This window comes from Mya arenaria, chromosome 3, assembly GCF_026914265.1.
Source record: "Mya arenaria isolate MELC-2E11 chromosome 3, ASM2691426v1".
In the NCBI taxonomy this organism is placed as follows: Eukaryota; Metazoa; Mollusca; class Bivalvia; order Myida; family Myidae; genus Mya; species Mya arenaria.
Window position 1 is genome coordinate 84951286 of NC_069124.1, and position 18301 is coordinate 84969586.

The 18301-nt window shown below is 35.2% G+C and overlaps 1 protein-coding gene across 1 annotated transcript; it reads left to right on the forward strand.

The window, feature by feature from the left end:
• The first annotated feature begins 10408 nt into the window (after positions 1 to 10408).
• LOC128226352 (uncharacterized) lies at positions 10409 to 16339 on the forward strand. The gene is made up of 4 exons (XM_052936232.1): positions 10409 to 10435; positions 13900 to 13970; positions 14437 to 15340; positions 16316 to 16339. Exons 3-4 carry the CDS (start codon positions 14453 to 14455, stop codon positions 16337 to 16339), a joined length of 912 nt encoding a protein of 303 aa, XP_052792192.1. The 5' UTR covers positions 10409 to 10435; positions 13900 to 13970; positions 14437 to 14452.
• Positions 16340 to 18301: the final 1962 nt, after the last annotated feature.

Sequence of the window (18301 nt, forward strand, 5' to 3'; positions counted from 1 at the left end):
TTTGTTCCATGTGAAGAAAATCTCTGTTATCAAGCATGGAAATTTTATTCCCGGAAGAGAATGCTTCGAACATGGACAACACCAATATCTACCTCGGTAATTGCTATTTTGTTTTGTCCCATTACCCAAGCATTCAACTTCCGGCTGAAACAGGGAACTTTTCTTGGGTTTCAGTGTAGAGGTTCACGGTGATATGAAATAGGGAACTTGTCTTAGGTTTTAGTGTAGAGGTTCGCGGTGATATGAAACAGGGAACTTGTCTTGGGTTTCAGTGTTGAGGTTCACGGTGATATGAAACAGGGAACTTGTCTTGGGTTTCAGTGTTGCGGTTCACGGTGATATGAAACAGGGAACTTGTCTTGGGTTTCAGTGTTGCGGTTCACGATGATATGAAAATTACACCTACCCTGGGTTGGACTTGGCAAATCATGACTTCAAATGAGTATATAGTGTCATGTCATGTTTTTCATGAATATCAAAAACACAGTGACATTGGTTTTACTCATGAGTAATGACAAACATCAATTGTGATTTATCATTTACATCGGAGCAAGAGGCTGAATTAAAACAGGAATGATTCAGACTGAAATAATAGAAAAATAATCATCACGTTATATAAAGTTTGAAAATTTATTAAAATGAATTTAAAGAGCACATTTTTTCCCATTAATATCTTATCGAAAGTGTTATTGTAAAGCGGGACATTATTTATAACATTCGTAATAAATTTAACTTAACAGAAAAAAATACACACGCTATACACAAAGTTTTTATTTTTATTTTATTTTGACCAAAAATAAAAATCCGCCTTTAAATAGAAGTCCGCCTTTGTAATTTGAAGCATATGCTTATTTCATTCTCTTACGAATGTTTCGTTCCTCGTTGGTTCGCTAAGCTACTTAGAATATTAATGCAAGACATGAGACCTAATTTAGCATGAGGAATAAATAGAGGGGCTATACATACACGTTTTCATAGTTCATGTACCATTGAGTACTGTTCTTAATGCTGCTCTAGTTGCTCTAGCTATTATTAAACAACAATATCATGGGAGAGGGGAAACAACCCGATTTTATCACATGCTACACCTTGTTTCCGGTTTAATATAACCATCACGTATTTTTTTTATATTACACATGTGTAATATAACATTGCTCTTCATCTATTGGTCAGAAAATATATCGCTCCGCATTTATATAAAAAGTTAATTAGCAAAAAGGAACTGCTAATTGGTAATATTCCTGTATACCAAACAATCAATTCTTATTTTATTTCTATAATAAATATTTGTTTTGTTAGAGTAAATGAATTTCTTTCTAAATATTAAGAGGATAACAAAGTATGTCGTCTTGATATCTTGAAAAAGCAAATTTAAAAGCGTCCAAAATTTAGTTTATTTTAACCGAAAATGAACATAAACATTATGACGTCACATCTACTAGATGACGTCATGATGTTTATGTTCACTTCCGGTATAACAGAAAGAAAGATTTCGTTAAAATTAAAGTGTTTACAGTGTGATTTTTACTGGATATCATCTGAGAATGCATTCTTAAATAAACGGAATTAAAACGATCGGGTATATACGTATGCTGTTTTAAATAAATCCTGGTACTACATTCCTGCAATGCATGTAGCGCGGGAAATGACAACACTTGGTGATATTCGGCTCATCAGCCTCGCAGGTAAAACAGGTAGGGTTTTTTTGCCATTTAATACCGAAAAAAGCATGTGATAAAAAGAATCTGACACTCGTTGTCATTTAATACGAATTTTTATTAAACTCGTCTAGGAAAACTGTTAGTAAGCTCGCCAAAGGCTCGCTAACTAACAGTTTTCCTGAACTCGTTTAATAAAAATTGGTATTAAATGACAACTCATGTCAGATCCTCTATATCTTATATCATGCGGGGATTTAAGTAAACAAATAAATAAATTATTATTCGACATAATAATACAGTAACTGCAAATGGAATAAGTATATGAAAGATTTATGTAATTCGCAATGATTTCTTCTTTCATTAATGATATACCGTGATGCCAAGTTAATGTTCGTCATTTTAAGTGTTTGCCCTAAATAAGCACAAGAAAATTACATCATGTCAGAAGCACTTTCCTTCACATGCATTGTACTTGTTTGATTTTGAAACTTCAAAGACAGAAACTATATTTAACCTAACACCGACTATGATCTTGGCACACAGACAAACAGTCAAATAACAAACCGAAAACGCCCTAGACACGCTCAGTATACAGCGGTACAGTCACGTATTTTGTTTATAACTTAACGGAATTCCTGCCTTGGGGGCGATTAGCTTAAACGCAATGCACCATCGGGGAGGCCAACAGGTGTCCAATTGCTCAGTTTAAAACTTAACACTTAAAGATTAAGAAAAACAAACTACTAACTATTTTATTACTTAGCCTCATCGGAGTAAGACAATTACGCAGAAAACAAAAGTAGTCTTGAAAATAAACTTCAAATACTAATACTCATCGACGAAGAAGAGGTGCCTGCCAAAAAGGTCATTGAGTTGGGATAAACAATGAAGATGCATTTGGAAGTTACGCAATTCAATCCGAAGACGACCAGTATTTAACTGGAGGTTCACATTGAAGGAGATGTCCTGAACGCTTTACTTTACAATGAGAATATTATAGTGAGCTATAAAAAGTGGAGAACAATGCACACAGAAAGTAACGATCTTAGCGACACACATTGCTGCCGATAACCGCTCTAGAGATGTAGCTGTGCAGGCTGTAACGATAGTTTCCCTTCGTATAGCACTGCTCCACAGAACTATTGTTTTCTTATTTACGTTACACAAACATTTTCTTCGTCAATGTCATTTTGCACGAGATCGTAAAACCACACAGCACTAAAACAAGATATATAGCTGTCGTATAATTGCATAGTATTCCATGTAAATAGTGTTTTCTTGTTTTTGTCTATGGCAACGGTAGCAACTAGGCAGAGTTCAATGACTGGCGTACGAACAAATTACATCTTTGTTCACTTATACCACCCGCTAGTTATCGAACTTGTCCTAGTCAGCATGGTGTCACACAGTGACGTCATAACTTCCCCTCGTGGTTTTAAGTATACACTTTGATTCCAATAACTCGGGTTGTTGGTAGCTTTTACTCTAATATCTCCGGCCGGCCAATTCGGTCAGATATGACATATGCCTGTTCTAGCTTTCGTATTGCATGTACATTCAATCATTTAAAACGTTAAGAAAGGAACACGCACGTTGAAGACTTCTAGTCCCACATTCCTGTGACAGTTATTATGTGACTGGTGTTTTATATTGTATGTAACTGTTACGATTCAGTGAAAAAACCTGTACTATAATATTTACTTATAAAATTACTTATAAAACTATTTTTTTATTTATTGTGCATTTTTACGAGCGAGCGATGAATCGAAGCGATAAAACTAAAACTGCGTATAATATGATTTCAAATCCTTAATCTGATATGTACCTTACAGCTGCACAGATTTAGAGTCAAAGCAAAAATCTTACTTCAGTTTTCAGCCAGTTTTAGGGTTGAGTGGATGCGATTCATGTCCATTAGAATGTGATGTTTGATGTGACCATGCACATGTATGAACTTATTCTTCATCCAACAGAGTTACGTCGACCTCAATCACATTGTCCGTTTGCGTTCCTTCAGCAGCAGCATTAATATTCACAAATCACCTGCCTTAAACAATTGCAATATGCCGTGAAAATTTATAGATTAGGTTTATTCAGAAATACATGTAGACATACTGTCCATGTGTATACATTTGAGAACATGATATATATATATATTTAAGTTTTTAAGTGATCAATGCCATATTTATAATATACAGAACATATATGACATCGCGTAAAATACAAAACAAAAGTACAGAATACTGGTCGTGGCTATACATGATTTCGAACAACTCAATGGTCTTGGTTATCCATGATTTGGTACAACTCAGTGGTATTGGTTATCCATGATTTGGTACAACTCAATGGTCTTGGTTATCCATGATTTGGTACAAATCAGTGGTCTTGGTTATCCATGATTTGGTACAACTCATTGGTCTTGGTTATCCATGATTTGGTACAACTCAGTGGTCGTGGTTATCCATGATTTGGTACAACTCAATGGTCTTGGTTATCCATGATTTGGTACAACTCAATGGTCTTGGTTATCCATGATTTGGTACAACTCAGTGGTCGTGGTTATCCATGATTTGGAACAACTCAGTGGTCTTGGTTATCCATGATTTGGTACAACTCAGTGGTATTGGTTATCCATGATTTGGAACAACTCAGTGGTCTTGGTTATCCATGATTTGGTACAACTCAGTGGTCTTGGTTATCCATGATTTTGTACAACTCAGTGGTATTGGTTATCCATGATTTGGTACAACTCAGTGGTCGTGGTTATCCATGATTTGGTACAACTCAGTGGTCGTGGCTTAACATGATTTGGTACAACTCAGTGGTATTGGTTATCCATGGTTTGGTACAACTCAATGGTCTTGGTTATCCATGATTTGGTACAAATCAGTGGTCTTGGTTATCCATGATTTGGTACAACTCATTGGTCTTGGTTATCCATGATTTGGTACAACTCAGTGGTCGTGGTTATCCATGATTTGGTACAACTCAATGGTCTTGGTTATCCATGATTTGGTACAACTCAATGGTCTTGGTTATCCATGATTTGGTACAACTCAGTGGTCGTGGTTATCCATGATTTGGAACAACTCAGTGGTCTTGGTTATCCATGATTTGGTACAACTCAGTGGTATTGGTTATCCATGATTTGGAACAACTCAGTGGTCTTGGTTATCCATGATTTGGTACAACTCAGTGGTCTTGGTTATCCATGATTTTGTACAACTCAGTGGTATTGGTTATCCATGATTTGGTACAACTCAGTGGTCGTGGTTATCCATGATTTGGTACAACTCAGTGGTCGTGGTTATCCATGATTTGGTACAACTCAGTGGTCGTGGCTTAACATGATTTGGTACAACTCAGTGGTCGTGGTTATCCATGATTTGGTACAACTCAGTGGTCGTGTCTTAACATGATTTGGTACAACTCAGTGGTCGTGGTTATCCATGCTTTGGTACAACTCAGTGGTCGTGGTTATCCATGATTTGGTACAACTCAATGGTCGTGGTTATCCATGATTTGGTACAACTCAGTGGTCGTGGTTATCCATGATTTGGTACAACTCAGTGGTCGTGGCGCGTATCTATAATTGGGTTAAATAATGTATATACGTTTGTTTTAAATTTATGCTAATAGTCTTAACGATTTATTCACAAGTCCAATTTCAATTATTGGCTAAAATCAGTTTTTAATTAATTTGCAAATAATCCATTCCATGGAATTGGAGCATGGCAGTGTATTTCCATGGAAGCAAATGTCCGTTGTCATGTCGATTCTTTCACTAAATATATTTATTTATTTTCACGTTACTTGAGTTAGGGTTTGTATCAATGTTTAAATACAAAACATTATTTGGTTGTTTTTTGACAAATTAAATATATTTCCTCAATAAAAAAGAGTCATTATTAAAAAGTGTTCAACATATATGCAAAAATAACTGTTTTCATGTTAATCAAAAACATAAAAATTTCTGAAATGCAACGGCACACATGTTTCTTGTTCGCAGTGAATTGATTAAAAAAATGGCATGTTGTTCGTGTCCTTGTTATTAAGTTCGTTCTTCATATGAATGGATTGACATGAGTGTATTTCTTTACAATAGACCTCTGTGAATACTGACTTTATGTTTAAACTTTTGCTACTGGGCTTGTTTCTGTAGCTTTTCGCATACATATTTAGAATTCTGCGATCGCGATAAAACTGGGTATATGAAACATATTACAACAATGCTGTAGATGTCATTTATAAAATCTTACATTTCAATGGGTTTGTTTGTAAATTTCAGCAGCATTTGTAAGAATAAACTTTTTATTCCATTTAATTATCCGAAGAACAACAACTTTCTTTTGTTCATATATATATATATAAGAGAATACAGCCATTCACAGATAGAGCAATATCGGTTCTTCTAAGTACTGGTATTGTTTGCATGTGTTTAATACATGTCCAGTGAGATCGCTTCAATAACTGACCAGGATAGTCATGTAGGTCGTTCCATAGCTCACTTCCGTAGAAGGCCATTTGAAGCACAGTACTTAAATATAGTTTCTTTATTGCTAGTGGTAGCATCGTTTTATCGATCATTCCGCAATCATTTAAACTGAAATAAGTTTAGCGCAATCTTGTACAACTCTTGTCAATATATCTACTGAGATCGTTATATGTATTACACAGCACTCACAGATGTGCAAATTTAACAGATTCTACTATTTCTGCAATTTAAATAAACCTCTGTCTTTGCAGTGTACAGTGTATTTAATGTGGCTGTACTCATAGCGATCAGTTTTTGTATTTTTGGAGCAACAAGTGTCCATCATAGACTGAATACCATTTTGTGTCAGCGAAAACATCATCATGTCGCCTGCTACAGTAGGGCAATGCCGTTCATTTTCCGACTGTTGTCATGGTGATCCAACTTTTCAATAAGACTACTTATGTAGATGTCATAGCAGAAAGCATTTAAGCGCTGCCCCTAGCTGGTTCCTTCTCGAATTTGGAAACTACTGTAATGTTCGATTATTCGTCCGGACGCATCCATTTATATTAATGTCTCATGTTACATAGTATTTACGTAAGTGGAATTCCCGCATGATGTATTTTTCGGTGAGTATCTTAAAACAATCAAATTGTCAAATGCCTTCTTCGCATCGAGATAACAAGAGTATAGTTTGGAGCCGTTTTCACGCGTAACGCGTGTGCATTCCATCGCCATGGATGCAGCATTCACACAACTTAGTCCCTTTTGGACTCCGCTTGAAAACCATGTACATGTATATCAACTTTGTAGTGCATATCATGAATCATTTATGTAATATATTTATTTGATATCATTTCTATGTCATAATGATACGGCTCTGAGATTATTGTGTTCTTACTTATCTTTTTTGCCGCCTTTAAACACCGTCGCAGTGATACCTTTGTAGGACCTTATTTTTCCCAGATCATATTCTTCACAGGTCTGGGAAAAATAGGATCCTATCCCCCACAGTTTCAATCTGTGACATATATGATTGACCAAAATGGTGGTAAGCAAGAGAATCGTATTCTTCACAGATTTTTTCGATGACATTGCTGTTTGATAAATTTGATATTAAAAATGTTATAATAAAAATAAATAAAAAAATAATAAAAATAAAATAATAATGATAATAATAATAATAATTATAATAATAATAATAATAATAATAATAATAATAATAATAATAATGATAATTGCATGATAAAAGTAATAATAATAATAATAATAATAAGAAGAAGGAGAAGAAGAAGAAGAAGAAGAAGAAGAAGAAGAAGAACAACAACAACAACAACAACAACAACAACAACACATATTCTTAAAACTACGCCTTATACAAAAACACTCAAACATATTCTTACAACAACAATAACAACAACAATTCTTAAAACTAAAATGTTCTCTATATTTATCTTGGTCGGATTGTGTCCCCCAGGGTGAATTGTTACACTATCGTCTCGACTAATGCTCGACTATATCAGGCAAGCTCGGAACAGAACTATCTTTAAACCAAAGCTCTTCTAGCACTGTGTTATTCACTGCTTGCCCGAAATTTAGCCGTTGAAAGCTTTGGAAATACTTTTTCTGGTACATCTGTATATGCCAACACAACTCGCGACAACAAACACAATGCCATCTACCTTTACTAGGCATACACTAACTATTACGGTGTCAACAAGAACCAATACTATTCCTACTTAAACCACTAATACCCGTACAGCAACAACATATAAAAATAAAAATAAAATAAAACAACTATCTCTACAACAACCGCCAAAGCGCCTACAACTGCAGCCAACTTACAGCAACAACAACAACAGAAACGACAACAACATAATCAACGATTCTTTATGACTAGAATATATACGCATACATATATCAACATAATATATCTGCAATACTGGAAATAGCAATCTGTGACATATGTGACTCAGTTGTAAAATTTATATTTTTGTTGAAAAAAAATGATGCAAATTTTTACCTGCGAAAAACGTGATTTCATGGTACATAAAAAACCGGCTTCGATCACAAATTTCCCAGGAGCTGTGACATATATGTTCGAAATGTGTGACAAATGAGATCTTATTTTTTCCCAGGTGGGAAGAATATGATCTGGGAAAATAAGGTCTTACATACCTTTTCCGTTTCTGTCCACTAGTTTAATGGGGTTACATCTTTACATTTTCTATTTTTAAAAGTTCTTTTTGGACATACGGCAATTGATTAGCATCGAAAATAGATGCGTCTGAAGGTGTTCAGGTTTTTTAAAGTACCGCATCCATCACTGTTTATATTCTCGGGATTGTTACAGACTTTTCCATCAGATATCCTTCTCAAATGCTTAAGACGTCGGGGTTTTTTTTCTTTCGTCTATTGATAAGTTTCCAAAATGCATTACTATCCACTTCGGCTGAAAGTCAAGTGACTAAGCATTGTAGAGAAACAGTGTTGTTTACTACACCGTGTTCACTACATACTGTCAACATGTGTAATGAGTTACCTCTGAAGCACATGGTATCTGGTAGAGGCCGACTATATATGCTGTACGCATTGCTACAACCGTCGACACACGGTGCAGGTTAGCCAATCTGATCAATCACATAATCATGTTTAAGATTATTTTTGAATCAAATAATGCATTATAATGATACAATAATAACATATAACACATATATTAAACGCTTAAAAACACTCAGTAGGATTCGGAACCGTTTTATCAAAAAGCCTCGGATGAAACCATAAGGTACCCCGCTCACAAATGACTGGACCTTTAAAGTCCTGCATTATATGTGTTAGATTTTACAACCTCAATGTTGCTTATCTTTTTGGCCATATACGGGGAGGTTTATTTTAGAATGGACGTTGGCAATAACATATTCAGAAAAATTAGCAGAAACTCCAAAATACGGAATTGTTAATGGAAAACAAGTCTAAATATGTATCCTGCCACTCCAGAATAAGTTGCATCAAGTGAACGTAGTAGCCCAAGTTTATATAACAAGAGCAACGGTGAGTGACCGATAACGCTGGTCTGTTTTCTTCAGTCGAAGAAGGGGCTCACACTTGTCAAAGCCAGAGTAATGGGGCTTCTGATAGGTTCTACAATTGTGAGTATTCTCTCTGGTAATATGTTTCATTTAAAAACATTAAAAACATATTTAGGATAAGCCGACTACGATTAGAGGTTTTATTTAGCAATAATGTTTTACTGATTCTACCAAACAAATTTCTACCTCAGTCTTAAACATCATCGGATTAATTTAAAATGGTGTGTGGTTATCATGTATTAGGATTGCCAGATATTCTTGACACTTCAAAATGATCATTTTAGTTTAACTTAAGCACCTACTATATGTAAAGTTGCTGGAAAAAAGCACTCCAAAATTAGTTGGAATTACCACAGGCAATGACCTTACCCTCAACCAACAGTTCAAGCAATTATTTGTTATTTTTGATCTAGGAAACATTTTCCCAAAATTTTCCCTTGGGTCATTCAAATGGCTCTGATCCAAAAACAACTCAATTTGCGAAATAAAAACACTAGTATCGCCAACAACGATAATGTCCAGTGTTTAAATATCCTTAATAAGAGTTGCTCAAATCGTTCCACTGACCGTTTCCCCAAGTCAAGTCATGTGAAGTCAAGTGAAGTTATCACCGTTTTTGCTCTATTAAAGCCCTGTGAGAGAAACAACAACTTTTCAACAGAACATCTCCTGCTGTAGTTCACCTGAGATTTACTAAGTACGTTGTCCGCTTGTACCTATAGCAGGACTTAAGCTTAAGAGTCATGGTATGGCGCTGCTACCTCTTCTGTTTGGAAGCACCTGTTTGCCCTCATGGAGATTAGCATGGGCTAAAGGGTAACATATGAATGACATTTAGGTATGACCCTTTGTTCATGTCTGTTAAAATTCATAAATCAAAATTATAATATGTATTTATGTATATCCAATTAGTTTTCGACATTTTATTACAATAAAGAATAACAATCAATTAAAAGGATGAAACTGAAGAGCTTCCTGTAAACATCAATACTGTACACTATGGAAACAGTTCAGATGTCTATACATTCAGAAATACGCAAGTCAATTTTGTAAATGGTCGAACTGAAGGACTGACACTTTTTGCTGGTAATGATTTCTGGTAAAATAATATAGGCAGCGGAGCGCCCTAATTGAAGTCACATCAATGCCGAGGGACTGGCACAAAAGGATGGCCGACACTGGGGAGATTGATTCGAAATACAACACAGGTTCGCTATTAACGGTCGATCATTCACTATGGCTTTATTCTAAATTGGTTTTGCTTGAACATCATATTAATCTGTGCCTGCAATTATAACTTTACGAGACATCATGTTTGGAATTACATTCGATGTGCCATTGAAAAAATGCTATTTCTGTCAACATTATCTCGTTAACTGTCAATTTGAAATCTGTATGTCGAAGAACCGATGCCCTAATAGTTCGTTCAGTTGGTTTTGCGGTGATGGATCAATTCCTTTGACAGATTATCCCTAATATAATCATCTTTTCAATAATGTGTATGATGGCGAAGTATTTCTTGTTCTGTCTTATACAATTACACTGCGTTTTAACTCAATACCAGAGTTGGTTCTGGAAGAGACAATGAAAGTATGTATTTTCTGGGCTGCAAACATTTTCAGACAATAATGGTTAAATTCAATTTCCATGTTCATTACAAATAAATTGAATTACAAATTCAAACACTAAAGTGTTATTCTCATATCATGCTTTATATAAAAACAACTTCTTTGAATAATAAAATCTATGGAATAAGTTAAGCAAATACACATATAAAAATATTTTCTAGAACTATCAAAGTTGGATTTCTACATACAAATCGCTTTGATAAAAAAATGCATGATGTTTTTTTATCTTATCGTCGTGGCTCAAGCATAAGCACAATAAATCGCCTTCATTGTCATAACGTTTTAGCAACTGGCCAAGCACCAGAACAATCCCACTTTAACTAATTCATTCCACGAAGCCCCTATCGATAATACAATGAAACTACAGGGAGAATCAGGGAGCCAAACAATTGACCACTACCCTGCTGAAGGCACAGGCCTGTATTAAAATTACGTCCAGAGGCAAATAACTCGCAGATAAACTGGCTGTGTTATGCCAACTATGCTAGACACTATTTCGTCATGCTAACGTTTAAAAGGTATCACAAATAACTGACCGTGCTATTTATAATGACCAAACTTGTTCAGTGGTGCAAGCATCAAAGTCAAATACAAATTAACAACAAACGTACATATTAAAGTTAATTTATAAAACTATATTTAGTGTATTAATGCATATATAGTAGTGTGGTTCTATTAATCTCAAACATGCCTTCATGAAATAATAAAGCCGCGGTTATTTTCTATTCATTCATGTAATATTACTTGAATGTCAATAACAATAACGGACCAAACACCACGTGACCAAAACTGTTAATATTTACAATTCATTATTCCCTCATGTAATGGAATTCTGAATAATTCAGCTCTAATAGCACGAGACTGTATCACCTTATATATTTAGCATATATACATATGCTAAACAAAACCCAGATTTGGTGAAACAGGTCATTGGCTACTGCGAATGGACGTTATATTGAATTCTCATTTAAAACTAAAAAGAAAAATAAGAATAAGAAACATATTCATTAATTCTTTTGAAGACGCTGTTAATCCTGATACACTAGTGACATTTTTTAATTCAACTTTTTTGCGCTTTGTAAGATCGCATAAAGCTCACTCATGCCGCATAAAGCTCACGGGGGCTTTATGTGGTCTTTAAGTGTTTGTTCCTCTTTTAATATTAACTTGTTGACCGATCCCCTGGTCTACTGTAATTGTGCCGGCCTAGGCACTCGAGAGTGGTTTATATAATAATTAAACTGTCAAAATGAAAATTATCACTTATGTGATTTTGTTGAAAATGATATCACATGGATCAAACTGTCAATTCACTGGAGACGCACAGTGAAAACTAAGACCGTCCAATATTATAAAGTATATTTTAGAATGCATGCAATGTGTGTCTCATATTATTGTGTCTTTCGAGCTTTTATCGATATGCTTTTCGTTTCCATTGACATCACAATAAAACCATTCAAGAGCATTCATTCTGATTTAAACTTTTTAAAATTCTGTAATGTCAAATACAGTGTTCTTTGATTTTGCGAACCATCTTTAAATCAAGGAGTAGGAAATACTAAAATTTATTTCTCAAATTTATGCAATTAATTAACAGTGAAAGTTCAGTTGAAATAAAAAAAAACGTCTTGCCACTTCTGATACCATGGCTTTTGAAATAAGACGCCACTTAAGGCGTTTTTGTTGGTAATAAACTCGTTTCGGTTTTATATCGGTTTCACAAACTGTGTATTTCTTGTAACAGTTTCAAATAAAACCAAAACCAGTTTTAATCGTTTTTTAACGAAAATCGAAACTGGTTTTTGAAACTATCGAAACCCCTACCGGAGGCGGTTTCATCGGTTCGTTCCATCCGAAAACTAGTTTACCTCGAAAACAACATGGCGTAATAGTAATTGTGTAACTCAGTAGCTACAGTAGCTCCGCCATGTTGTTGAAAATGTACACAAAACCATGCACTTGTTACTTCAAGCAAAACTACCAAAACCGGTTTCGTAACTGCTGAAACCATTGAAACCAAAACTGGTCTGGTGTGAACAAAAACGCCCTTAGTAGCTGGCTGACGTGCTTTTCCCTATATGTGTGTAGGCCAGTCTCTCCCGTACGACCTGAAATTCTTCCTTTAAAAATGAACCTGCTGTTTTTTTTTTTATTTATAGAAGCCATTATTGCTTAACAAGCTTACACATTTGATAAAGTAAGTCTCGTGTTGTTATTTTAAAATATTTTGTAAGAGTATGATAGCGGATGACATTTTGCTGTATTATTTTGCTGTGTTGTTTTACTCTGCTCTGCTTATGATCTTGTCAGACTTGTTTGCATAATAAAATCTTCTTTTACAAGGTAGATATATAGTAGTTTTCCTGGCAACTGGTAACATGCACTAATATTCGCAATAAAAAGGTTTACGGCTTAGGCTGGTTTTATTTAGTACGACAATCTGGCATCATTCGAACGTTTGTTAATAATAAAAACTCCATAACAAGCTGGAAATCATAACTTGCTCTAAGGATGTCTATTATTTCATCGACATTTTGAACATCAATATATCTTAGCTCTTCCTTATTAACTCCATCGCGGAAAATCTAAATTTAAAAAATATAAACAAAACAGCTTAGCATTAGAAGTTTCTGACTAGTCTCGAGTTTTCCTGAAAACAAATCCTTTTACGTGAAGCTTGTTACCGAGTTATACATGGAAACAAAAGCTAAATAGCCTTTTCTAATAAAAAACCTTCCCAACACATTTGTTATTTGTACCAGTCCTTAATTGACGGATTCCACGTTTTTGTTAACTGTTGTCTTAAATTAAAACAACAAAGACAAATTGTTGAGTGCTGCACGCAACACGGTAACACAGTTTCTGTCATGTGGAAATTCTGCTTTTAACTTGAAGGATGTTTTCACTAATTTCAAATTTCTTTCCCAAATTAGTTTTACTTTATCTGAGCATACATAGGCACTTTATTTGGATTCAAATCACTTAAATCACATATGACAGTAACGAACGATCTTGCATTAACTTTAATTGCTTCTATGTTTCAGGATTTCACTGAAGATGTCTTCAATCAGCTCTCAGGAGTGGTAAATAATACTTTGAAAGAGACATTAAAGAGGTAAAGGAAAACTGAGGCTACTCTTGCATCAAATAGAGGAATTGCAAAAAAAAAACACTACTAAATGGATTTATTTCATTGAAATTGTCCTGCTGGGAATGTTGTTTTGTTGCATCTAATGTAGACAGCAAAATACACGTCTGAAAAGGCACGTCTCTTTGTATGAATGAAAATGTCATTTTAATCATCATGTGTAAAAAGCACAGTTATTATGCACACCAAATACATATGAAACAGCTGTGAACAAAATTAATATCTCAACATTACCTTATGATAGGATAAACAGATATACAGATATACAGTGCCTTGCATAGTCATATTGAAACTGTGATAGTGATGAACCTGGTAGTCAAGGTAATTCAACATGATATTTTATATAAATGTCTCTATAGAAACGATATAACTGTCCACATGTGTGTGACATATGGCGCTTCTATATTTAAGAAACTGTAAATATTGATTTAAGGGAGGTAATCACAGTAATGTCCGTTGTGAGCGTGGTACCAGCCTCAGAAAACAAGCGTATCGACTCCACAGAGCGGCTTCTGGCTGCTGCCATATCGGAGAGCAGGCGAGTGTCTGGATACAGCTGTAATGATACGCAAGTGGTGGAAAAAGAAAACGTTCAAAATGTCGATATGGACTTTCACAGTAGGAATAATTCAAAGGCGTTGACAAGTAAACCCCTTAAATCGTCATCGAATCCGAGCCCGGTGATAGATGGGCGAATAAATCGTGCCTATACGTCACCGGATATTGAATTATACAATTTAAACGAAAGTGATGGCCCTCTTGATTCTCGTAAATTGGGAAATAATATTTTCAGTCTTTCTAATATGACGGACGGGAATATGTATCAGGCGACGAGTTTTCCGCGCTTGCAAATGGACCCTCGGACAGCGGCCGGTGGAGGATTAGCACACACAATTATACAGACTCAGATCAGTTCGGACGACGAGAACGATTCCGTAAGGCTAACGCACAACGACGATCGCGATGAGAAGCGGAAGGAGGAAAGAAAGAACCCTATGTCCGACATCGGGGCGGATATTATGCGGGTCAACGGAGCCATAGGGTCGTTCAAACAGTTGCAAAAGCCAACATCAATGCAGTCGTTACCCACATCGAGTAAAATGAGCTACACGTCGGAGGACGCGGGGATGGCATTAGTTGGTGGTGGGGAGTTCTCCTCGGACAGAATGTCAAAACACTTACGTCAAAAACCAAACGTCGGCTACAGACTCGGTCGTCGGAAACAATTATACGAGAAAAGAAAGAAAGTTTCAGACTACTGTCTGGTGTTCGGAATGTTTGGAATTATCCTTATGGTCTTAGAAACGGAGTTAACCATGGCAGATATATACACTAAGGTGAGTGTTACTTTCGTTGTTTATCTTTTCCAAACACCGACGGATCGCATGTACATTTTGCAAATAATAAAAAACAATTATAATAGGGTTTTTTTCCGGATGAGCACTTCTACAATTGACATTAGCGTCATACCTGGAATCAAATGTCCGTTGATATTATGTATACCAGTGAAGCGTATAACCTGCAGTTTAAAACTGGTGTGTGTGGCTCTTTTATCGAGCTGCGTAAAGAAGATAACAATGGCTTAAATGCGTAATGATTTTAAAACAACCGTGTCCTCCCTTTCCATTCAATAATTGAAATTGATTGATGCTACACAATGGAAGATGAAAGGGCTGGTATGTTTGCATGACTGCCTGCTCACAATCGACATTTTTACAGATCACATATTGAATGGAGAAACAAGCCGTTTGTTCATGAGTATGTTTGTTTTCAGTTCAGAAAAATACTCAGTTATTCTTAGCATACGTTCCGGACGACAATAGCATTTCAGTTCTTTATGAGCCATTCTTCTACAGTAGCAACACTATTAAGTGGTAAAGTTGATATAGATATCGGCATATGATAACAGGTTAGAGGTATATATCCACCTTTTATTAATGATTAACCATAATTTGATAAAACAACAGCCTGGCAGATTCGCGGTAATTGCTTCACGGCTGGGTTTTGGTTGGAAACAGGGAATAACTAATTGCAATACTCAAGGTATGCCAGATTGCTTCATCCAAAACCTGGTTTTAATTTTCAACTCGAAGATACCTGTCATACTTTTCATTTTGATATTTTTATTGAATAATTGTCTTAAAATGTAAGCGGTTTGTTTTGAAGCTGTATCGCTGAGATAACGTCTACTAATAGGTTCGTGACAAGTAAATGTTAAAACACTATACAATGTAACATCCTGTTGCGTTCTGGTGAGTGTTTCCAGCTCTTGAAGTAAAAACGAACCAAAAAATAACACCCCCTCCACACAGGCATTCCCAGGAGAGAAAAAGTAATATTTTTCTTTCTGCCATTTAATATATACAAATTGCATCGCTCTGTGGAATGAGGTTTATTCCGCGGCACGAGCCGAGGCCCGATCGATGCGCTAATGTATCGCTAATTGAGCCGTTCTCCAGATTTTAATTACTCGCAGGCACCGCAAGGCCTCTCGAGACCCCCGGCTTTGTGCTGATTACTGAAACGACACCCCCGGCAAAACCTGATATATATATATATATTTGACTAAAGGCAATAGCAAGCCAGTTGTTTAAAGTATATAAGTACATTAAGTTTATTTTGAATAAGAACAAAACAGAACAAAAGTTTATTTTGATTAAGACAACATAGTCTCTCATCATACAGCCAATCACAGAAGTGTACATACACTCAAAAACAAACACATACACATACAAATAATACATTCAATAAATAAAACAAAACATATGATAATACAAAGAAAACAATGTGGAGGGTAGTAATAAATAGTTAAAAAACTAGGATAACGGGAAAATAAATGCCAGTCACATCAAATTTGTTAGTTTGGATGTTGTAGGTAATTAATTTTCAAAAGGACCAGATATAAAACTAAATTAGATTAAAGCAAGCACGTGTAGCTACATGAACGCAGGTTTGATATAGCAGAGTATGATAGTATGAGGGTGCACACCTGTTCAAAGAAACAGTTGAGTTAACGATGAGTCATTTTGCAGACGATAAACTGGATATATATATTATCGCTGTATATTGATCCACTTCAAGCAACTTGCTTCATATGTATATCAATTAAAAATTACAGTACAAAAAAAGATTATGAGAATTTCCAAACACATTTGAACGTTCTTTTCTCACCCTAGTTTCTTCTCGTTTCTGGGGTAATAACCTTGGATCATATTTCTGTCATTCCATTATTTTCAGTGAAAATATCGAAATAAAACCGTCTGTTGTTATAGCCTTCCAAACACAGTATCACCACCGCATTCATATTGATCTATTATTTTAAGCATTTTTGGTTTTGGGTAAGTATGTCCATTTTCCAGGACAACCTTTAGCACAATACGGTAGCTAATCCGTTTCATCCGATTTATAAGGAGATTGACTGTTGATTTCACGTTTTATGATTTAATCTACTTCAAACAATGCTAACACATACATGAACCCATAAACATGCAATAGGCCTACACGGTGAAAAAAGCATGGATTATATACTATTTTCATACATTCCGAAGTAAAATAAAGTTTCTATGGATGATATATTCATGTAATATTGCATATAAGACCTTAGCTTTTAGGAATTCAGTATCACAAAGGGCTAAGCTTACTAAATTGTATGGAAGTATATGGTCACAATGAAGTTAAGTGGCCGTACAATTTGCAATTACTAAATTCATTGAAGGACCTTAAAATAAATATGTAGTCATAGCAATCAATTAATACAGTGTAGTCATGGCAATAAATTAAAACAATGAATTCGTGGCAATCAATTAATACAGTGTAGTCATGGCAATAAAACAATACACTGTAACCATGGCAATCAATTAATACACTGTCGTCATAGCAATCAATTATTTCACTGTAGTCATAACAATCAATAATTTTGCCAAAACGACTTTGAAACTTTGAATAAATATACTGTAGTCATGGCAATCAATAAATACACTGTAGTCATGGCAATCAATACATACACTGTAGTCATAGCATTCAATTTAGTCATATAACTCAATAAATGCTCTGAAATTATGGCAATCAATAAATACACTGTAGTCATGGTAATCAATAAATTTGCCAAAACAAACTTTGAAACTTTGAATAAATACACTGTATTCATGGCAATCAATAAATACACTGGTTTCATGGCAATCAATAAATACACGGAAGTCATGGAAATCAATGTGTACACTGTAGTCATGGCAATCAATAAATACACTGTATTCATGGCAATCAATTAAGTCATAGAACTCAATAAATGCACTGTATTC

Excerpts from the sequence above, each read along its gene's own strand:
- LOC128226352 (XM_052936232.1), top strand. The coding sequence starts at position 14,453 with ATGTCCGTTGTGAGCGTGGTACCAGCCTCAGAAAACAAGCGTATCGAC. Across the intron at positions 15,341-16,315 it reads TGGCAGATATATACACTAAG|GCATTCCCAGGAGAGAAAAA; the intron begins GTGAGTGTTACT and ends CCCTCCACACAG.